Raw genomic sequence first — 22,988 nt, forward strand, 5'->3', positions numbered from 1 at the left:
ACCTGACCTAGAGAAGGGAAAGAAAAACAGGGCGTAAGATATCACAAGAAATGTATACACTCCCCTACTATGTAACTGTACCCTTTTTACACAACACTCTATCCAAAAAATTTGTGTTCAATTAATAAATAAATTAAATTTAAAAAAATAATTTAAAAAAATAAAAAATTCCTATCACCTAGTGAGGGCTACATGGTGACCTCATGACACAATGCATTACTCTCATCTGGAGTGATGCTGGTAGCAAAGAAACTTACTTTTCTATTGATTATAAAGAAAAATACCATATCATTTTGCACAGTACATAATATTAAACAATGACAAAAGGTTGGTGGTTTATGTATTAGTATACTATGCCTTTTTTTTTTTTTTTTTTTGGCCAGACCTGGGGCTTGGACTCAGGGCCTGAGCACTGTCCCTGGCTTCTTTTTTGCTCAAGGCTCGCACTCTGCCACTTGAGCCACAGCGCCACTTCTGGCCATTTTCTGTGTATGTGGAGCTGGGGAATCGAACCTAGGGCCTCATGTATACAAGGCAAGCACTCTTGCCACTAGGCCATATCCCCAGCCCCGCCTTTTGTTGTTTAAGTATACTCATGCTTACTAAAAAAATAATTATTATTTAGTGTGAAACAGCCTCCTCGTCTTTAGGATGTTCTTCAGAAGGCATTGTTATTAGAAGAAATGAAAGCTCCAGGTGTGCTCTTGTCCCTGAAGACATCATGGGAGAAGATGTAGAAGCAGAAGACAGGCACAGCCGATCCTGACCCTGAGTGGGCTAGGCTACTGTGTGTGTGTGTGTGTGTGTGTGTGTGTGTGTGTGTGTGTGTGTGTGTGTGTGTTTTAATTTTAAAAGCTTTAAAAATAATGTTGTACAAAATTACCTCTTCTTAGTTTGTCTTATAGTTATTACAAGACTACATATTCTTTACCTCACATAGGGTCTATACACATGCACATCTGAGGGAAGTAGGAAGGAAGGCACAGAATGAGTGGAAAGTGGGTGAAAAAATACAGCATAGGGGCCCAACAGCTGCAATGGACATTGATGAAAGTGAACTAAGCAACTCAAGGGCAGGAACCAGAGGGAGGAAATGAGGAAAAAAGAGGGAACAGATCATACCAAGAAAAAGGAAAGAAATATACATATCACCCGATCTGGAAGAAATTGTTTTATTGTTAATGTTCCTAGAGATCCTAAGCTTTGTAAATTACAATGATGATGTGCATCACTGGGAAGGTTAAAATGTGTACTGTGAAATTTATGTAGTTACTTAATCTCAATAAAGGAAAAAAAGAAATTTAAATAAAATGAAGTTTATGCAACAACGATAAAAAGAAAATACGTTTATATAAGCTATTCAATGAGTTTGTGTTTTAAGCCAGGTGTTATTACAGAGTCAGAATTGAAAACTAAAATTAAAATTAAAAATTAAAATTAAAAAAAGTTTATTAAAGCCAGGCACCAGTGGCTCATGCCTATAATACTAGCTACTCAAGAGGCTGAGATCTGAGAACATGGTTCAAAGCCAGCGAGGGCAGGAAAGTTCGTGAGACTCTTATCTTCAACTAACCACCAGAAAATCAGAAGTGGTACCATGGCTCAAGTAGTAGAGTGCTAGCCTTGAGCTGAAAAGTTCAGGGACAGCACCCAGGCCCAGAGTTCAAGCTCCAGAACGGAACAAAAACAAGAATTTATTGAAGAAAAATGTTTTCTGCGCTATGAGGGCAGTACAAGTGTACCGTGTCCATAGTCTACTGCAGTGCAATGTCCCAGGCCTTTGTTTCACTCACCACTCACTGACTCACCCAGAGCAATTGCTAGTCCTGCAAGATCCATTCACAGGAAGTATTCTATAGAATTAGACCATTCTTCAATCTTTTACCATATTTTCACTGTACCTTTTCTAGGTGTAGATACACTAATAGCACTGTTATAACTGCCTACAGCAGTCGGTGGAGCATCACACTATACAGGTTTACAGTCTAGAAGCCATAGGCTATACCATCTAGGTTTGTGTAAGTATACTCTACAATGTTTGTACCAACAATGAAACAGTCAACAATATCTTTCTTAGAATCCATAGTACCATTAGTCAGGTATGCTACAATTAGTCATGGCATGCAGGAAAAGCAGTTGTATATTCCTTAAGAATATGTAGATTTATACTTGGCTCATGCCTGTCCTCCTGTAATCCTAACTATTTAGGAGGCTAAAATCTCAGGATTGTGGGGCTGGGAATATGGCCTAGTAGCAAGAGTGCTTGCCTAACATGCATGAAGCCCTGGGTTTGATTCCTCAGGACCACCTTAACAGAAAAGGCCAGAAGTGGCGCTGTGGTTCAAGTGGTAGACTGCTACCCTTGAGCAAAAGAAGCTCAGCTACCACTAAGCCACATTTCCAGCCTGGCCATTTTTTTTAACTCAGGGTTTCACATTTTCTAGGCAGGCACTCTACTTCTGGAATCACACCTCCAGCTCTCACTGTGGCCATTTCTTATCTGCAACTACTACAGAATAAATCCTAGGCCCAGATTTATTCATCCTCCCAGAACACTGCCAAATTAAGACATCAGAGGTCAGATTTCTCACAAATGGAGCATCTCATACACCTGGTCTCTTAATAAAACCACTGTAAGTCTACTATTAAAGTAGCTCCAGCTGAATGGCAGTGGCTCACGCCCATAATCCTAGCTACTCAGGAGGCTGAGATCTGAGGATCATGGTTTGAGGCCTGCTCAAGCAAGAAAGTCTATGAGGGCTGGGAATATGGCCTAGTGGCAAGAGTGCTTGCCTTGTATACACGAGGCCCTGGGTTCGATTCCTGAGCACCACATATACAGAAAATGGCCAGAAGTGGCGCTGTGGCTCACGTGGCAGAGTGCTAGCCTTGAGCAAAAAGAAGCCAGGGACAGAGCTCTGGCCCTGAGTCCAAGGCCCAGGGCTGGCAAAAAAAAAAAAAAAAAAAAAAAAAAAAAAAGAAAGTCTATGAGACTCATCTCCAATTAACCACCAAGAAAGTCAGAAGTAGAACTGTGACTCAAGTGATAGAGCCCTAGCCTTGAGCACAAAAGCTCAGGTAAAGTGCCCAGGCCTACTTCAAGTCCCAGGACTAGATCAACAACAACAACAACGAAAGTAACTCTCTGGGTGCTGGTGGCTCACACCTGTAATCCTAGCTACTCAGTAGGATGCTGAGATGTTCAAAGCCAGCTCGGGCAGAAAAGTCCATGAGACCTTTATCTCCAAGTAATCAACAGAAAACCTGAAGTGGCACTGTGGCTCAAAGTGGTAGAATACTAGCCTTGAGCAAAAAGAGCAAGGACAGTGCCCAGGCCCCCAATTCAAGCCTCATGAACAATAACCAAAAAAAGGGGGGGAGAGGAGAAGGAGGAGCAGGAAAGAAGGAAAGAGCAGATCCAGATATATCTAAGAGCAGTCATTTAAAATGGCTACAACTAAACATTAGTAAGTTGAGGTCAGCATAAGTAGGTCTTCAAATAGTATCACAGATGGAGAAAGTCTGGGATAGGTTTAGAGCTGGTAAAGCACTGTAAATCCCTATGGGTGGGACTGGAAAGTAAACTGAGAACCAGGGAACTTCCAGTAATTCAGGTCTTAATCTCAAACAGATGAGTTCCCCATATCAATACTTCTGAGAACTAAACCTTCTCCTTACCAAGGTTTCACTTATTTAAGGAAAATAGCAGAGCACACATTCATAAGCGATGTGAGAAAGAAGAGTATTTTGTATATATAGAAACATGATGTGATAAGCATTAAAGAAATCTACAAAACTGAAAAGAAATATCTCTTTGAGATATTTGTAGTGTGAAGTACTTGGAGGACATTCTTATAGACAGTAAGTCCAGCAGTTGAAAACAAGTTTAAAGTTCAGAAGCAAGGTGGAAACTTTGTACAGAAGCTTGGCAATTATTTATGGAGTTGAAATGAAACGTTTTTTAATATCCTATTATATTCAGCACAGTATTTTCCTATTTATACCAGAGTAGAATTATAATGGCAACTGGTCAACATGCCAGTTGAGATTTTTTTAAATTACTGAGATAGTATGTGAGAACCTAAAGAAGCATAATACCATATGAGAAAAACATGGAAAGCTAAATACACTGCACTTCGAAGCAGAGCCTTATCATAGAGGGAGCAACTTTTCAAACAGAAGTTTCCATTATCCCATAACGTTATGCCAAAGAAACAAGATGTAAAAATTCTTGGAAAAGAAAACAACTTGTTAGCTAAACAATTGGCAAATGAGTAAAATCAGACTTATTTTAGTTCACTTTGGCTGCCATCACAAATGTTTTAGACTGCCATCACAAAATGTTGTAGACTGGATAATTTAATACAGAAATTTACTATTCACCTTGTACATGTCCTGAGATGGCCCAAGGCAGAGGGGCTTTCTAAAACCTATTTTTATAAAGCCATTAAACCCACTCCTGAGGGCGGAGTTTCCCTGAAGGTCATATCCCTTAGTAATGTCACTTGGGAATGTTTCAACACATGAATTTTGGAAGGACACAATCATTCAGACCACAGCAAAATTACATTAACTTAGAGAGGTGTGACATTCATATCAATTTTTGTCTCAGAGAAATAGAAGTAACAAAGAGGAAACTAGGGGGCTGGGGATATAGCCTAGTGGCAAGAGTGCCTGCCTCGGATACACGAGGCCCTAGGTTCGATTCCCCAGCACCACATATACAGAAAAAATGGCCAGAAGCGGCGCTGTGGCTCACGTGGCGGAGTGCTAGCCTTGAGCGGGAAGAAGCCAGGGACAGTGCTCAGGCCCTGAGTCCAAGGCCCAGGACTGGCCAAAAAAAAAAAAAAAAAAAAGAGGAAACTAGGGGAAAACACAACCAGCATAGGAAAGGACCCAAACAACACAAAAGAAATATCTCACTTTCCAGAATCTCCCTAGTTCTGAAAAACAGATTTCTTGTTTAGCATTAAAATGACAGCTCAAGAAAGGTGAACAAAACCCAAAATTCTGGGCTGGGGATATAGCCTAGTGGCAAGAGTGCCTGCCTCGGATACATGAGGCCCTAGGTTCGATTCCCCAGCACCACATATACAGAAAACGGCCAGAAGTGGCGCTGTGGCTCAAGTGGCAGAGTGCTAGCCTTGAGCGGGAAGGAGCCAGGGACAGTGCTCAGGCCCTGAGTCCAAGGCCCAGGACTGGCCAAAAAAAAAAAAAAAAAAACCCAAAATTCTAATCAGAAATTTGACAGAGAATACTCTCTATAGACAACTGATAAAAAATATAAAACAAATACAAACAAATATAAACAAAAAGGCCTGAGTTTAAATAAAGAGCTAAAGACTTTTTTATGACTAAATAAGTTTTTAACATAGACATGAAAATAATCTATTTTGCTTATAAGCTTTATACTTCCTTAATTATTGCTGAATATTTTGTGGAGAACAACCTCAGGAAAACTGAGGTAATGTTCACTGAATATTAGATCACCTAGATCATCTTACCAAAAGAAATGTAATGAAAGCCAGATATGTAAGTTTAAATCATAGTAAAGTAAAAGCCCATGAAATTTTTGGGCTGGGAATGTGGCTTAGTGGTAGAATGATTGCCTAGCATGTATGGAGCTCCGGGTTCGATTCCTCAGTACCAACCATATAAACAGAAAAGGCTGGAAGTGGCTCTCTGACTCAAGTGGTAGAGTGCTAGCCTTGAGCAAAAAGAAGCCAAGGACAGTGCTCAGGCCCTGATTTTAAGCCCCGTGGGAAAAAAAAAAACATGAAATTTTTGTAATTTGTATTATCAACTAAAGTCAAAATATCATTTCAATGTTAAATTTAAAAAATAATGTGATACTCCTTTTTTTCAATCAGGTCTTCAAAATCTGGCATTTGGCTTACTCTTAAAGCAGAGCTAGGACTAGTCATATTTCATCTGCCCAACTGCCATATATAGCTAGTGGCACAGATCTAGATCAACAGCAAAGATCTAGAAGTTAAAAGACAGAAAGGTACTTAAGACCTTAAAGATTCCTAAATATCATAGTAGAAAAAGAAATTTTAAATTATAATTTACTGTAGTGCAAAAGAATATTTTTCATTTCTTCATACCCCAATATATGCTAAAATGAAAAATCCACTGTAAATAACAGAAAAAGACATGGTAACAAACATCAAACTACAAAACAAACAATGGCCAATTCAAAATTTAGTTCGCAATATTTCCCTTCTGAATTACAATGCATTGCTATTACACTTGAAACTTACCTCCTTAAATTCATCTCTGCCAATGCCTTACTACTTATAAAATAAAGAAAAACACATTTAACACACAGGAGAAAAAATTGCCCTATTTCAACATTAAATCTATCAATTATTAACTTTCTTCAAATAAATCTTTGACATTGTATTGAATCATTTCTTCTTCACATCTTTCTGCAAAACTATGAGAAAGAAAAGCATTTCTACATAGAATCTGGTATTTTCATGTTTCTTCAACTTTAATTTCCTAAATGTTACCATTTTTTAATCTCCTGAAGCAAAAAAATAAATAACATAATCAGAAGACCATCTATGTATGGGGAAGATTAAATCCTAAATAAAAGCATCTAATATTACATTATAAGACGTAATCGTGGGGCTGGGAATGTGGCATAGTAGTAGATTCCTTACCTTGCATGCACAAAGCACTGGGTTCAATTCCTCAGCACCACATAAACAGAAAAAGCTGGAAGTGGTGCTGTGGCTCAAGGTAGAGTGTTAGCCTTGAACAAAAAGAAGCCAGGGACAGTGCTCAGGCCCTGAGCCCAAGCCCCAGGACCCCGGGGTGGGGGTGGGGAGCAATTGTGAGGCTGGGAATGTAGCCTAGTGTAGAGTACTTTCCTAGCATGCATGAAGCCCTTGGTTCGATTCTGCGGCACCACATATACAGAAAAGGTCAGAAGTGGCACTGTGGCTCAAGTGCTAGTGTGCTAGCCTCAAGCAAAAGAAACCAGGGACAGTGCTCAGACCCTGAGTCCAAGCCCCAGTACGACCAAAAAAAAAAAAAAAGAAGAAAGAAAAAAAGAAGTAATTGTGGCAAATAACTACTTTCCATTTGTCACTTATAGCTCCTTTATTATAAACCACAGAAATGGAGAAAGTCGTTCTTTTTTTGTTTTGTTTTGTTTCATTATTTTGCTAGTGCTGGGACTTGAACTCAGGGCCTGGTCACTGTCACTGAAGTTTTTGGGGTTTTTTTGGTTGTTGTTGTTCAAGGCTAGCATTCTACCACTTGAGCTACAGTACTACTTCTGGCTTTTTTTGTTTATGTGGTACTGAGGTATCAAACCTAGGGCTTCACACATGCTAGGTAGGCATGAATTCTACCAGTGAGCCACAATATCAGCCCTACAAATAGAGAAACTTTAAAATATTATTTTTACAATTTTCTCCCACACCTAATACAGAATAAGAGGAAGAAAGCTAGATGCTGGTATATATTTTTATTTTGTTTTATTTAGACTTCTCTCTTCACTGTGATTGCTCTCAACACAAAAGATGTTGCTATCTATATTCACCTTTCTCTACATAGGAATCTTTCCTGTGGATCTAGATTTCTAATGATTGTTTTAATTAAACATACAACATAACATACAAGCAGGTGATTCAAAATCTGAATACAAAACAAGTTCAAATTTTGTAATACTTCTACATAAGAACACAGATTTCTGCAAAATCTCTTTGGTTTTGCACATGGGATTGAACCTATGGCCTCATGTATACTAATAAACACGCATATAACCACAGATGTAAAAACCCAACCTCAAAATCTTTTTCCTAAACATCTTTTTTTTTTTTTTTGGCCAGTCCTGGGCCTTGGACTCAGGGCCTGAGCACTGTTCCTGGCTTCTTCCCGCTCAAGGCTAGCACTCTGCCACTTGAGCCACAGCGCCGCTTCTGGCCATTTTCTGTATATGTGGTGCTGGGGAATCGAACCTACGGCCTCGTGTATCCGAGGCAGGCACTCTTGCCACTAGGCTATATCCCCAGCCCCACTTTCCTAAACATCTTTAAACAACTCTAGTTATTTTTCCCTAGTTCACATCTCATATTCATGAAAAAGTTATGAATTGTTTGGGAACATATTTATCTATATTCACATATCACTAGCAACTATTTAACATATTCCTTTATATATTTAGTTGCATAGTCACTATTGTACACCAGCACAAAAACAAACTCAACAGTGGTCTTGGTACTTTTCTTTTTCTTTTTTTCTTTTTTGCTAGTCCTAGGGCTTGAACTCAGGGTCTGGGCAATGTCCCTGAGCTTTTTTGCTCAAGGATAGCACTCTACCACGTTGAGCCAAAGCTTTACTTCTAGTTTTTTGGTAGTTAGGTGGAGATAAGAGTCTCATGAACATTCCTGACCAAGCTGGCTTTGAAATGTAATCCTTAGATCTCAGTCTCCTGAGTAGCTAGAATTATATGCATAAGCCAATGGTGCCAAGTACTTTTCCACCTATCTTAATTCCAGTTTGCCCTGGACAAGGGGTAAGGCTAGAATGAAATGTGAAGCAAAAAATATCCAACCTATACTATGAGATGAAAGTCAATGTGAGCAAGAAATAAAAGTCCATTGATGTATTTTCCAAAGAAATCCATCTAAATATCCCAATTAAAATGTAAAACTGAGGCAGGTGCCTATAATCCCAGCACTCAGAAGGCAGAGGCAAGAAGACTGGGAGATCAAAGCCAGTCTGAGCTACATAGTGACACCCTGTCTTGTAAGTACAGGGTCTGTACTTATAAATACAAACTGAGGATGTAGCGTACAGGAATAGAGGGTTTACCTAGAATGGGCAAAATCCTAAGTTCATCCTCAGCCACTGTAAAAATAGGCAAGACTGTCAGACTGTATTTCTTTTTGTTTGGTTTTGTTTTTTTGCCAGTACTGGGGCTTGAACTCAGGGCCTGAGCACTGTCCCTGGCTTCTTTTTGCTCAAGGCTAGCACTCTACCATTTGAGCCACAACACCACTTCCAGCTTTTTCTATATACGTGGTGCTGAGGAATAGAACCCAGGGCTTCATGTATATAAGACGAGCACTTTTACCACTAGGCCATATTCCCAGCCCCAGATTGTGTTTCTTAAAAAGCAAAACCTAAGGCCAGGTGCCTGCTTGTGGCTCATGCCTATAATCCTAATTACTCAGGAGGATGAAATCTAAGGACTGCAGTTCCAAGTCAGCCTGTGCAGGAAAGCCTGTGAGACTGATCTCCAATTAAGTACTCCCTCAAAAAAAAAAAAAAAAAAAAAAGATCCAGAAGGGCTTGGAATGTGGCTTAGTGGTAAGAGTGCTTGCCTAGAATGCATGAAGCCCTGGGTTCGATTCCTCAGTACCACATAAACAGATAAAGCCAGAAGTGGCACTGTGGCTCAAGTACTAGAGCTCTAGCTGTGAGCACAGAGAGGCTCAGGCTCAGGGATAGAGCCCAGGCCCTGAATTAAAAAAAAAAAAAAAAAAAGATCCAGAAGTAGAGCTGTGGCTCAAGTGGTAAAATGTCAGTTTTGAACAAAAAACCTAAAGTACAGTACCCAGACCCCAAGGACAAGTCCCAGTACACACACATACACACACACACACACACACACACACACACACACACACACACACAATACAAATTTCAGCCAGGCATGAAGAAATCTAAAGGATACAGGATTAAACCAGACCACACAAAAAGTGAGACCTATCTCAACCAATAAAGCTTAGGATAGTGGTGTACAACTGTCATCGGTTACATGGAAAACACAAATAGGAAGATCACAGTCCAGGCTTACCCAGGAACAAATGCAAGACCCTAATCCCAAAATAACTAAAGCAAAACAGGGTTGGGGGCATGGCTCAATGAATAGAGTGTATATATGGCAAGTGTGAGACCTTGAGCTCAAATCTCAGTACTGCCAGAAAGAAAATCTCTAAAGCTACCTGACCTGGAAGAAAATTTTATTCTGTTTTAAGACCAAACTTCTCTCTCAATAAGACTTGAATGCCCAGAGACATGGCTCACGCCTGTAACATAGATAGATACTCAAGAGGCTGAGATCTGAGGATCACAATTCAAAGCTAGAAAAAGGTCATGAGTAGCTTATTTCCAGTAAACTACTCAGAAAAAGCCAGAAGTGGAGCTGTGGCTCATGTGGTAGAGTGCTAGCCTTGAGTACAAAGAAGCTCATGGACAGCATCCAGGCCCTGAGTTCAAGCCAAGGACTGGCGGAAGGAAGGAAGGAAGGAAGGAAGGAAGGAAGGAAGGAAGGAAGGAAGGAAGGAAGGAAGGGACGAACTTGAATGTATCTGGTTAAGCAATTTTAATAAACAAGAAGCCAAAAAATAAAAATAAACCTTAGCCAGGCACCAGTGACTCACACCTGTAATCGTAGCTACTCAGAACACTGAGATCTGAGGATCAGTTTGAAGCCAGCCAGGGCAGGAAAATCCATGAGACTCTTATCTCCAATAATCATCAGAAAACTGCAAGTGGTACTGTGGCTCAAAGTGGCAGAGTACTAGCATTGAGCAAAATTTAGAGCTCAGGGACAGTGCCCAGGCCCAGAGTTCAAGTCCCATGAACAACAAATAAATAAATAAACAAACAAACAAACAAATAAAAATCCATATAAAAGTATTTAAGGGCTGGGAATGTGACTTAGTGATAAGAGTGCTTTCCTAGCATGCATGAAGCCCTGGGTTCGATTCCTCAGCACCACATGCACAGAAAGAGCCAGAAGGGGTGCTGTAGCTCAAGAGGTAAAGTGCTAGCCTTGAGCAAAACAAAGCCAAGGACAGTGCTCAGGCCCCAGGACTGGCCAAAAAAAAAAAAAAAAAAAGTATTTAAAATCTAGACTGTGGTTTGGCTTCTATGGTAACTGGGAGGAGAAATGTCAAGCAGTCTCACTCACCTATTTTGTTCCTCCAGTTTAGCCAGGAGTTCTAAGTCGTCTGGACTCAACTGTGATGGGGAAGCTGGTGAAACAGCCGGTGTTGATGGTGTGGTAGATGAGGATGTAGTGTGTAATGAAGCAGATGGACTTGCCACCTGACTGGCCATCTGACTGACTGTATGCGATACTGTGTTCTTCACCCATGAGAGAGTAGAACTCAACTTCTCTGCAACCTTGTCTGTCGCCACCTAAAGATAAGAATGAAGATAGTACATATGTTAATTGTACTGTATTCCTTACCAAAAATTCAATAACCCTGTTAGATTTTACTTAATAATAATTACCAGCATGTTCTGTTTGAGATGATAAAGATAAAACCTGGTTTAGTGTTATCATAACATACAGGTTTTAGAAACCATTTATTTCAAATTAATATAGTCATAGCATAAACAACCCAGAACAATATTTCCCAAACTACAAATTGAAACCCATTAGGAAATAATTTTCAAAAAACCCAAAAGCCGGGGCTGGGGATATGGCCTAGTGGCAAGAGTGCTTGCCTCCTATACATGAGGCCCTGGATTCAATTCCCCAGCACCACATATACAGAAAACGGCCAGAAGTGGCGCTGTGGCTCAAGTGGCAGAGTGCTAGCCTTGAGCAAAAAGAAGCCAGGGACAGTGCTCAGGCACTGAGTCCAAGCCCCAGGACTGGCCAAAAAAAAAAAAAAAAGCCTTAATAGGTTGACATTTCTGAAAATAAAGAGATGAAGAAAATATCAAAGTAAGGACATATTGTTTTATGAAATTTTTGTTGAAAATATCCTGTGTGCGCACACGCGCTTGAATGGGTATTATGAGTCTGGGTGTTGAAGTATATCCTTTATTGGAATTTCATTGAAAAGCCAAGGAATTAAAACATGTCTAACAGATGATCAGGATAGAGTAATCCTTCAAAATATGACAAACCGACAAGGATGTTCTTAGCATAAATAGGATGTAATGAAGAGCCTTAACATTCTATGCAGCACAAAGATACAAGGCAGTATTTAGGAGATTTGGATAAATAACCCAAAAATGGTTTTTGGCTTACTAATCAAAATCATTTTCCACAGAAGATAATGTAATAATACACAAAAAAAAAATGATTTAAAAAATGAAGAATCCAGGGGCTGGGGATATGGCTTAGTGGCGAGAGAGCTTGCCTCGTATACATGAGGCCCTGGGTTCGATTCCCCAGCACCACATATACAGAAAACGGCCAGAAGTGGCGCTGTGGCTCAAGTGGCAGAGTGCTAGCCTTGAGCAAAAAGGAAGCCAGAGACAGTGCTCAGGCCCTGAGTCCAAGGCCCAGGACTGGCCAAAAAATAAAAATAAAAAAATGAAGAATCCACACAAGAAGTACCACTTTCTATAAGTGCAATGAGAACTACCATCACATCACCTCCTTAGACACGTTGGCTGTCACAAATCCCACTGAGAACTTCATGAACACTTGAGAAGTTTCTAAAATATTTTTATTTTTGACATGATATATCCCCATGTTGCCAACACCAGGCTCAAACTTCAGCCTTCCAGGTAGCTAGGACTACAGATATTACCTCGAGGCTGTTCATGAAATAGAATTCTTGACCTTCTTTGGCTATAATAATTGTCTAATTCATTGCCTTTTTCCCTATAGTTTTTAATTTTCACTAGCTATATAAAGCCAATGACAAAAAAAGTTTTGAAATTTTATCTATCTACCTGTCAGTGTGAAAAAGATCCATTTTGTTCTCTCCCATCACATATCCTCAACCATATCATCCACTACAATATACACTTTTTTTTTACCTTGAACCAACCCTATATAATAAAAAAATACTTTGGGTTGGATCAACATACAGTGGATACATAACCATGACTAGAACTACAGTCATAACTATACTATGAGGTAGACTCTGCCTCTTCTACTCTATTCTGCTTACTTTCTCAGCAGATAATAAATACCTTGGTAACATTTATATATAAGTACTTAATGAATCTCTACTGTTCCATAATTCATACCATTTTATAAGTTTCCTCAGTATATTCTAACATATCCCTCCTATGTGCGATCAATTTTTAATGGGGGTAATGGGAACAGAACCCAGGGCTAGGCAAGCATTCTACCTCTGAACTACAACCCCAGCCCTCAGTGCTGTTTTCAGACCTGTCCTTTCAAAGCATTGCAATCTACTCCATTCTAAACTAGTTGGGACATAACTATAATCCCTTGGCTCTTTCTTGGGGTGAATCAATTTTCACCCTAAATCTCAAGTCTTCCCTTTTCTCAGTACATTCTCTCATTTTTGTTAAGGTTCCTCCTCTACTAGCATCCTGAAAGGAGTTGCATGAGACATAAATTTAAGACACAGGTAAGTGAAAATGTCTTTCATTAGAAGTTTCTTTATTAGAAATAATTTTCCCGGGGCTGGGAATATGGCCAAGTGGCAAGAGTGCTTGTCTCCTATACATGAAGACCTGGGTTCGATCCCCCAGCAACCATATATACAGAAAACGGCCAGGAGTGGCTCTGTGGCTCAAGTGGCAAGAGTGTTAGCCTTGAGCAAAAAGAAGCCAGTGACAGTGCTCAGACCCTGAGTCCAAGGCCCAAGACTGGCAAAAAAAAAAAAAAAAAAAAAAAAAAAAGGAAGAAAGAAAGAAAAAGAAATAATTTTCCCAGAAGTGGAGCTGTGGCTCAAAGTGGCAGAACAAAAGAGCTCAGAGACAGTGCCCAGTCCCTGTGTTCAAGCCCCATGACTGACAAAAAGAAAATCAAAACAAAGAAATAATTTTCCCTCCGATTTCTACTGTTCTTTGTTGTACTTTAGCTCCTAATATTCTTGTTGAAAAAGTCTGAAGCTACTTTAATTTTATTAATTAGCTCCATTTTCCCTGTAACCGCCAGGAACTTTTCTATCTTCTCTTTGGGCCCCTAGTTGTGAAAATTCAATAAATTATCTTAATATAAACCTTTTCTCACCTGGTTTGCTTAGCATTCTTATGGACCTTTTCAGTTTAGAATCTTGTGTCCTTCCATATTGAGTTTTTCAAATGTAGATGTTTGATGACATCCTCCATTATATGTAATTTCCAACCTTATCTGTCCTGTCAATTTAATCTCTTTCTTTCCATAGTAGTCATCTTATATAGCTTCACTTATAACTTCCAGCCCAGGAAGGAATGTCCATGAAACTCATCTCCAATTAACTACCAGAAAGCTGGATGTATGGCTGTGGTCAAAATGGTAAGAAGCCAGCCTTGAGAGGAAACTTTTTTTTTTTTGGGGGGGGGGGCAGTCCTGGGGCTTGGACTCAGGGCCTGAGCACTGTCCCTGGCTTCTTCTTGCTCAAGGTTAGCACTCTACCACTTGAGCCACAGCGCCACTTCTGGCCATTTTCTGTGTATGTGGTGCTGGGGAATTGAACCCAGGGCCTCATGTATACGAGGCAAGCACTCTTGCCACTAGGCTATATCCCCAGCCCTGAGAGGAAACATTTTTAAAAGAGCACCCAGCCCCAAGTTCAAGCCCTCACATGGGCAACACAAAATTAAAATAAGTTGGGCACTGTTGGCTCATGCCTGTAATCCTAGCTACTCAAGAAGGCTGAGATCTGAGGATACTGGTTCAAAGCCAGCCCAGGCAGGAAAGTCAGTGAGACTCTTATCTCCAATTAACCACCAGAAAACTGGAAGTAGAGCTGTGGCTCAAAGTAGTGCTAGCCTTGAGCAAAAGAGCTCAAGGATAGCAGCACTCAGGCTCTGAGTTCAAGCTTCATGACCAAGGAAAATTGAAAAATAAGAAATAAAAATAAGCTGGGCACTGGTAGCTCACACCTGTCATCCTAGCTACTCAGGAGGCTAAGATCTGAGGACTGCAGAGTGAAGCCAGCCAGGGCAGGAAAGTCCATGAGACCCCTGGACCAGCAAAACATAATAAAACATAAATAAAAACAACTACATATAGAAAACTACATATAGAAAATTTGGAAGCTGGGCACTGGTGGCTCACACCTGTAATCCTAGCTAATCAGGAGGCTGAGATCTGAGGATCAAGATTCAAAGCCAGCCAGGGCAGGAAAGTCCACAAGACTCTCCATTAACCACCAGAAAACCAGAAGTGGTGCTATGGCTCAAGTGGTAGAGCACTAACCTTGAGCTGAAGAACTCAGACACAGCACCCAAGCCCAGAGTTCAAGCCCTACAACCAACCAAAAAGAAAGAAAGAAAAAGAAAACCTATTTGGAATCTTGCTACCTTTTCTCATTTTTTTTCCATTCTACAAAGATCATTATCCTCCTACAGACTTCTGTTGCTTTAGACAGACTTTATAAACACTATGTTACAACCATGTTGTTTTTTTCCATTTCCTGGAGTTCATTTGGATAAATATTATTTTATATGATCAGATACACACAGGCATTGTGCCTTTGTGTTTCTCTCCTAAGAGTATCATCCTTAGGTAACACTGTTGTATGAAGAATGCCTTGGGTCCTGTATTTTGTTTAGTTTTGTTTTGGTGTTAAGAACTGAATCCAGGGCTGAGAAATTGGCCTAGTGGCAAAAGTGCTTACCTCATATACATGAAGCCCTATGTTCCATTCCTCAGTACCACATATATAGAAAAGGCCAGAAGTAGTGCTGTGGCTCAAGTTGGCAGAGTGCTATCCTTGAGCAAAAAGAAGCCAGGGACAGTGCTCTGGCCCTGAGTTCAAGCCCCAGGACTGGAAGGAAGGAAGGAAGGAAGGAAGGAAGGAAGGAAGGAAGGAAGGAAGGAAGGAAGGAAGGACTGAATCCAAGGGGGCTAGGAATATGGCCTAGTGGTAGAGTGCTTGCCTCACATACATGAAGCCCTGGGTTTGATTCCTCAGTACCACCTATATAGAAAAGGTCAGAAATGGTGCTGTGGCTCAAGTTGGCAAAGTGCTAGCCTTGAACAAAAAGAAGACAGGGACAGTGCTCAGACCCTGAGTTCAAGCCCCAGGACTGGCAAAAAAAAGAACTGAATCCAGAGCCTCTTGTGCTCTACTACTACTGAGTGTAATTTCCAAACCCCATTTGTTACTGACTTTTTGTTTGGTTTGCTTTAGACACAGGATCTCATTATGTAGCACAGGCTGGCCTCCAACTCCCTCCCCTCCTGCATCAACCTCCCAACTGCTGAGATTATAGAAGTATATCACTAAAACTACCTTTCTGCCTTTGTGTGTATACAAATGTGAACTGTGAAACTGTTAAATTAAATTGACAAGAATCCTCTCTAAAAGGTAATTTCTTAAAGAATTTTCCTTTAAACAAAATGATCCCTGAATAGTTACTACAATGCTAGTTCTATTCTCATAGCCTCAGAACATTCAAGTATGTTTAAGAAAAAGATACAGCCGATCCAAAGTAAATGATATGTTCATTTTGCAAGTATTACCTGCTATTTCTGAGGTCTGATACTATGTAAAATATGCACCTAACCACCTCTACAAAGAAAAATAACTGCTGACTGGGCACTGGTGGTTCATGCCTGTAATCCTAGCAACTCAGGAGGCTGAGTAAAGCACTAGCCTTGAGCAAAAGAACTCAGGGACAGTGCCCAGGCCAAGTTCAAGCCCCATGACTGCTTAAAAATAAAAACACTTCTGGGCTGGGGATATAGCCTAGCGGCAAGAGTGCCTGCCTCGGATACACGAGGCCCTAGGTTTGATTCCCCAGCACCACATATACAGAAAACGGCCAGAAGCGGCGCTGTGGCTCAAGTGGCAGAGTGCTAGCCTTGAGCGGGAAGAAGCTAGGGACAGTGCTCAGGCCCTGAGTCCAAGGCCCAGGACTGGCAAAAAAAAATAAATAAATAAAAATAAAAAAATAAAAACACTTCTGGAGGAAGGAAAAAAGGTAATGTTTTAAATTTTTTTATTTGTAAAACAAGACAACCCTCAAAAGCTCTAGGCTGGGAATATGGCCTAGTGGCAAGAGTGCTTGCCTCCTACACATGAAGCTCTCGGTTCAATTCCCCAGCACCACATATATGGAAAACGGCCAGAAGGGGCGCTGTGGCTCAGATGGCAGAGTGCTAGCCTTGAGCAGGAAGAAGCCAGGAACGGTGCTCAGGCCCTGAGTCCAAGGCCCAGGACTGCCCCCCCCCCCCAAAAAAAAAAAGCTCTAGGTTATAATACAAGTAATACTATGTCAAATCACCAAATGCAGTCTGACAAACACACTGAAATTTCACCAGGCTAAATTCACAGACTGTGATTCACTCATTTCAGTCTTAATTTCTCAAAGAGAATAGGACAGATTTCTTCAGCTTCTCTACATATATTTATTTTACAGGTGATATCCTTGGTAATCTCTATTTTCACACATTTGGACCTTACAACAGAGAAGATAGTACAGTAACATTTAGCCAAGAATTCATTTAGAATCTACTCTGAAAGAACATATATTAGGTGCTTTAAAAATGTAGTCCAAGCTGGGTGCCGGTGGCTCACACCTATAATTCTAACTACTCAGGAGGTTGAGATCTGAGAATCACAGTTCAAAGCCAGCCTGGATAGGAAAGTCCATGAGACTCATCTCCAATGAAACACCAGAAAACCAGAAGTGGCGCTGTGGCTCAAGTGGTAGAATCTTGAGCTGAAGAGTTCAGGGACAGTGCCTAGGCCGAGAGTTCCAGTCCCATGACCAACCAAAAAAAAAAAAAAAAAAAAAAAAAGGAAGGAAGGAAGGAAGGAAATGTATTCAGAATAAAACGTACATGTTTTCTTCCTTTTTGGAGCTAGTTAAGAAGTCAAACAAATAGTCAAATGTCACAAATAAGCAAAGCAGGAAATCAAGTATAAAATGTACCTCAGCTTGAGCATTTCTGAGACCAAAGAAACTGGTATTCTCTTACTGTCATGTAGTATTGGTTGCTAGAAATAATGAAGAATTTTCACAAATTAAAAAAAAAGTAAAGGTTCAAAATGTTCACAACTACTATGAAGAACCTAAAATGAGAAATGTTCAACATGTTTAACATGTTCAAATAAAACATGTTAAAATTAAATATAATACTCTTACAGGAATATTCTTGCACACGATAGTCTACCAATAAAACCATCCAGTAGAGCAAAGTTAAGCACTATCTCCTGTTACATACATAAGCAATATCCTTGATCACATTAATACTTTGAAAATTAAACTTAAGTTTCAAATTAAAGCCATTTACAGAAAATGTTCTGAAATTAAAGTCTTTGAGGGCTGGGAATATGGCCTAGTGGCAAGAGTGCTTGCCTCGTATACATGAGGCCCTGGGTTCGATTCCTCAGCACCACATATACAGAAAATGGCCAGAAGTGGCGCTGTGGCTCAAGTGGCAGAGTGCTAGCCTTGAGCAAAAAGAAGCCAGGGACAGTGCTCAGGCCCTGAGTTCACGGCCCAGGACTGGCCAAAAAAATAATTAAATAAATAAAGTCTTTGACAAGGTTTGGAATGTGGCTTAGTGGTAAAGTGCTTGCCTAGCATGCATGAAGCCCTGGGTTCAATTCCTCAGTACCACTTAAACAGAAAAGGCCAGAAGTGGTGCTGGGGCTCAAGTGGTAGAGTGCTAGCCTTGAGCAAAAAAAGCTCAAGGACAGTGCCCAGGCCCTGAGTTCCAGCCCCAGGACTGCCTCCCACACACACAAAAAAAGATAAGACTCAATAGTTCTGAAGATGATTAATTCTTCAGAAAAAAACAGAGAGGTTTTTGACATGCCCACTAATGATGATTGAAAATCAAGCATTTATACCTTTAGGGATTTAATACTACTTCTAAAGTATTTACATCCACTATAGTATTATCACCTTCACAGAACAAATAATTAAGCTTAGGTATAAAACTTGGGATAGAGTGGGAAAATTAGTCAGATACATGGTTCCAAGTAGCTTACCAGTAGTGAAGTCTGGAAAAACAAACACACCTAGATGTTCAATGACTTTAATGAATTGATCTTGTCGTATTTTACGTGTATTTTTGTCAGTGCTGGGACTTGAAATGAGGGCAGCACTCTACCACTTGAGCCACAGCTCGACTTTCAGCTTTTATAGTGATTAATTGGAGATAAGAGTCTCACAGACTTTCTTGCCCAGGTTGGTTTTGAACCATGATCCTCCTATCTCAGCCTTCTGAGTAGCTAGGATTTCAGGTATGATCCACCAGCACCCAGTTTATTTGTACACTTTCAAGTGAAGGTAGAATTATTTTTGCCAGTCTTGGGGCTTGAACTCAGGTCCTGAGCCCTATACTTCGCTTCCTTTTGCTCAAGGCTAGCACTCTACCACTTGAGCCATAGCACCACTTCTGGCCTTTTCCTTTTATTTGGTGGTGAGGAATCAAACCCAAGGCTTCATGCATGTTAGGCAAGCACTCTACCGCCAGGCCACATTCCCAGCCCTAGAATAATTTTTTTACATCAAGAGGGTTGGATAAAAGAAACATGGACTCTATGGTCTCCCTTACTGGGAATAATTAGTACAGGTTTAGGCAAGTCATAGCATAGCATCACAAGGCCCAATAGCTATACCCTTATGAACACCTAAGATGATGCTAAGTGAAATGAACTCCATGTTATGGAGACAATTGTTATATCACAGTTGTAACTACTTTCAACGTCCCATGTGTATCTGTAGCTTCTATTATTGATGATGTTCTTGTATCACCTTCCTGTGGTTGTACCTACACTATCTCTCTAATCTTATCTGAGTATATTGGAAACCGTGTATACTGGTATTGGAACTAGGAAATTGAAAGGGAATGCTAAAATTGAGAGACACAGGGTAAAAAAAGACAAACAACTACAAAAGCAATACTTGCAAAACTCTTTGGTGTAAGTGAACTGAACACCTCAGGGGGGGAAAAGGTAAGGGGGAGGGGGGAGGGGAGTATGAGGGACAAGGTAACAAACAGTACAAGAAATGTATCCAATGCCTAACGAATGAAACTGTAACCTCTCTGTACATCAGTTTGATAATAAAAATTTGAAGAAGAAAAAAAAAGAGGGTTGGTTAAAGATAAGACATTATACAGGCTGGGAATATGGCCTAGTGGCAACAGTGCTTGCCTTGTATACATGAAGCCCTAGGTTCGATTCCTCAGCACCACATATATAGAAAAAGCCAGAAGTGGTGCTGTAGCTCAAGTTGGCAGAGTGCTATCCTTGAGCAAAAAGCCAGGGACAGTGCTCAGGCCCTGAATTCAAGCCCCAGGATTGGCAAAAAGAAAAAAAAAAAAGATATGACATTATACAAACTTCGTCAAGTAGACATTTGACATTTCTAGCCACTCAACATTTGAGTAGTCAGAGATTTTCCTATCTCAGAGATAAGAAAAATATTATACTTTCTCAGTGGCTTCTGAAAATAAGCAAGCAAAAGACAAAGGCTCTGTGACCAACCTATTTATCTGTTTCATTCTATCATTACTACCAAACCTACTAGCTTAATATATATCAAATATATATATATATGTAATTTCATACTTTCTACACATTCCAGGAATCTGGGGTACATATTTTACTTAGGTGACTGGTTCAGGATTCTCATGAAGTAAGAGACCATTATCTGAGTGACTGGGACCAGATCTGTTTCCAAGGCTACTGGGAAGCGCCTCAGCTTCTCAGGTGGATATCCAGAAGAATGCTGAGTATCCTCACAAGGTGGCAAGTGGCTCCTCCCAAAACAAGTGAGCAATACAGAACATATGTTACATGACTGAACTTCATAAGTCACACTCTATGTTTCTGCAATATTCTACTGGTTCCACAAGTCAGACCTTGGGCAATATGGGAGGAAACAACCTAAGAACATAAATATCAGGAGGTAGGGACATTTAGGAGTCACCTTGAAAGTTTACCTACTTCCAAAGTGACATGGTATGGCTGTATGTTTCATACATTGAGTTGAACAAACATTTTTAAAGGATGTTTATTTCTTATGAATACATACTCATTAAGTGCAAAAATACTACCTCTGAAAGGAAAAGATGACTACAGTTGCAAGGTAATTATGATGTTTTATTTCTTAAGATGGATTATATATGGGCTGGGAATATGGCTTAGCAGTAGATTACTTGCCTAGCACACATGAAGCCCTGGGTTCGATTCCTCAGTATCACATAAACAGAAAAAGCCAGAAGTGGCGCTATGGTTCAAGTAGTACAGTTCTACCCTTGAACACAGAGAGGGGTCAAGGACAAACCCCTGGCCCTTCCTGAGTTCAAGCCCCAGGACTGACAATCAATCAATCAATAAATAAATACAAATACATAAATAAAAAGATGGATGATGAGAACATAAGTATTACATTTTATTTTTTCCACTTTGTTTGCCAGACCTGGGGCTTGAACTCAGGGCCTGGGCAAAGTCCCTGACCTTCTTTTGCTCAAGACTAGCACTTTACTACTTGGGCCACAGCACTACCTCTGGCTTTTTCTGTTTTGTGGTACTGAGGAATGGAACCCAGGGCTTCATGCATGGTAGGCCATCACTCTTCCCCTAGGCAACATTTACAGCCCCCTTTACTTTTTAGGGTTTTGAAATACTTTATTGTAGGGAAGGAAAAAAAAAAAAAACTGATGCTGGAACCAGGCACCAGTGGCTCATGCCTGTAATCCTAGCTACTCAGGAAGCTGAGATTTGAGGATCTCAAGTTAAAGCCAGTCCACACAGGAAAGTCTGTGAGACACTTATCTCCAATTAACTACCAGAAAGGAGGAAGTAGAGCAGTGGCTCAAATAGTAGAACACTGGCTTTGAGGGAAGAAAAAAAAAGCTCAGAGACAGCACTCAGGCACTGAGTTCAAGACCAATGACTGACCAAAAAAAAAAAAAAGTCACTATTAGAAAATTGATGTATTTTTACTGGGATTTCTTTTTCTAACACATGTAGCTGACATAAGTTATGTATAAAATCATTTCAGTTTCATAAAAATTATATCATGTTAAACATACTACTTTTCTTTTTTGCTATGCTGCCCAGACTATGTTAAACTCCAGAACTCAAGGGATCCTACTGCCTCATGTTCAAAATAGTTGGAACAAGTGCATGCATGGCTTTATATACACATATAAATGTATTTCTTTTTTCTTTTCTTTTTTTAAGTCGTAGGGCTTGAACTCTGGGCCTGGGTGCTGTCACTGAGCTCTTCAGCACAAGACCAGCATTCTACCACTTTGAGCCACTGCACCACTTTCAGTTTTCTGGTGGTTAATTGGAGATGAGTCTCATGGGCTTGCCTGTCCTGGCTGGCTTTCAACAGTGATCCTAAGATCTCAGCCTCCTGAATAGCTAGGATTACAGGTGTGAGCCACCAGATCCCGGCTATATGTGTTTCTTTAAGAAACTTGCACATAAAATCCCAGCTACTTGAGAGATAGTAAGATTAGGAAGATTGCAATTTGAGGCCAACCCCAGGCAAAGGGTTAGCAAGATCCTGTTTCCACAAAAAACCTGAGCATGAAGGCAAGTGCCTGTCATCCCAGCTATGCAGGAGGCTAAGGAAGGGAACAGAAACTCAGTCTGACCTTAGCGAAAATACAGATAAAGGGGCTGGGAATATGGGTTAGTGGTAGAGTGCTTGCCTAGCATGCATGAAGCCCTGGGTTCGATTCCTCACTGGCACATAAACAGAAAAAGCAGGAAGCTCAAGTGGTAGACTGCAAAAAAAATTCAGGAACAGTGCTCAGGCTCTGAGTTCAAGCCCCAGGATTGGCAGACAGAAAGAAAGGAATGCAGATACAGACTCTGGTGCCAGTAGCTGGACCTACAATCTCAGTCAGAAGGCCGAGATCAGGAGGATGACTGTTTGAAGCCAGCACAGATAGAAGAAACCTTTATAAGATCCTTTCTCAGCCAACAGCTAGGCATAGTAGCACATGCCTGTCATCTTAAGCATGTAAGAATCTGTTACCAGGCAGATATGGTTACTGTCCAGCCTTGGCAGAGAAGTTCATGAGACTGCATCTCAACAAAAGGAAGCTTGGTATATTAGCATGAATCTTTCATCCCAGCTCTAGTGGGAAGCAAAAACAATAAGGAAGATCA

General features: G+C 40.4%; 1 protein-coding gene across 4 annotated transcripts in view; it reads right to left on the reverse strand.

The window, feature by feature from the left end:
- The window catches only part of Evi5 (ecotropic viral integration site 5), a 165,482-nt gene that overhangs the window by 117,397 nt on the left and 25,097 nt on the right, over positions 1-22,988 (reverse strand). For all 4 annotated transcript variants that reach the window (XM_048351975.1, XM_048351974.1, XM_048351972.1 and 1 more), the window contains exon 2: positions 10,937-11,166. In XM_048351975.1, coding sequence (XP_048207932.1) covers positions 10,937-11,166 — 230 coding nt within the window. The remainder of the gene's footprint in view (positions 1-10,936; positions 11,167-22,988) is intronic.

Source organism: Perognathus longimembris, chromosome 7, assembly GCF_023159225.1.
Source record: "Perognathus longimembris pacificus isolate PPM17 chromosome 7, ASM2315922v1, whole genome shotgun sequence".
Lineage (NCBI taxonomy): Eukaryota > Metazoa > Chordata > Mammalia > Rodentia > Heteromyidae > Perognathus > Perognathus longimembris.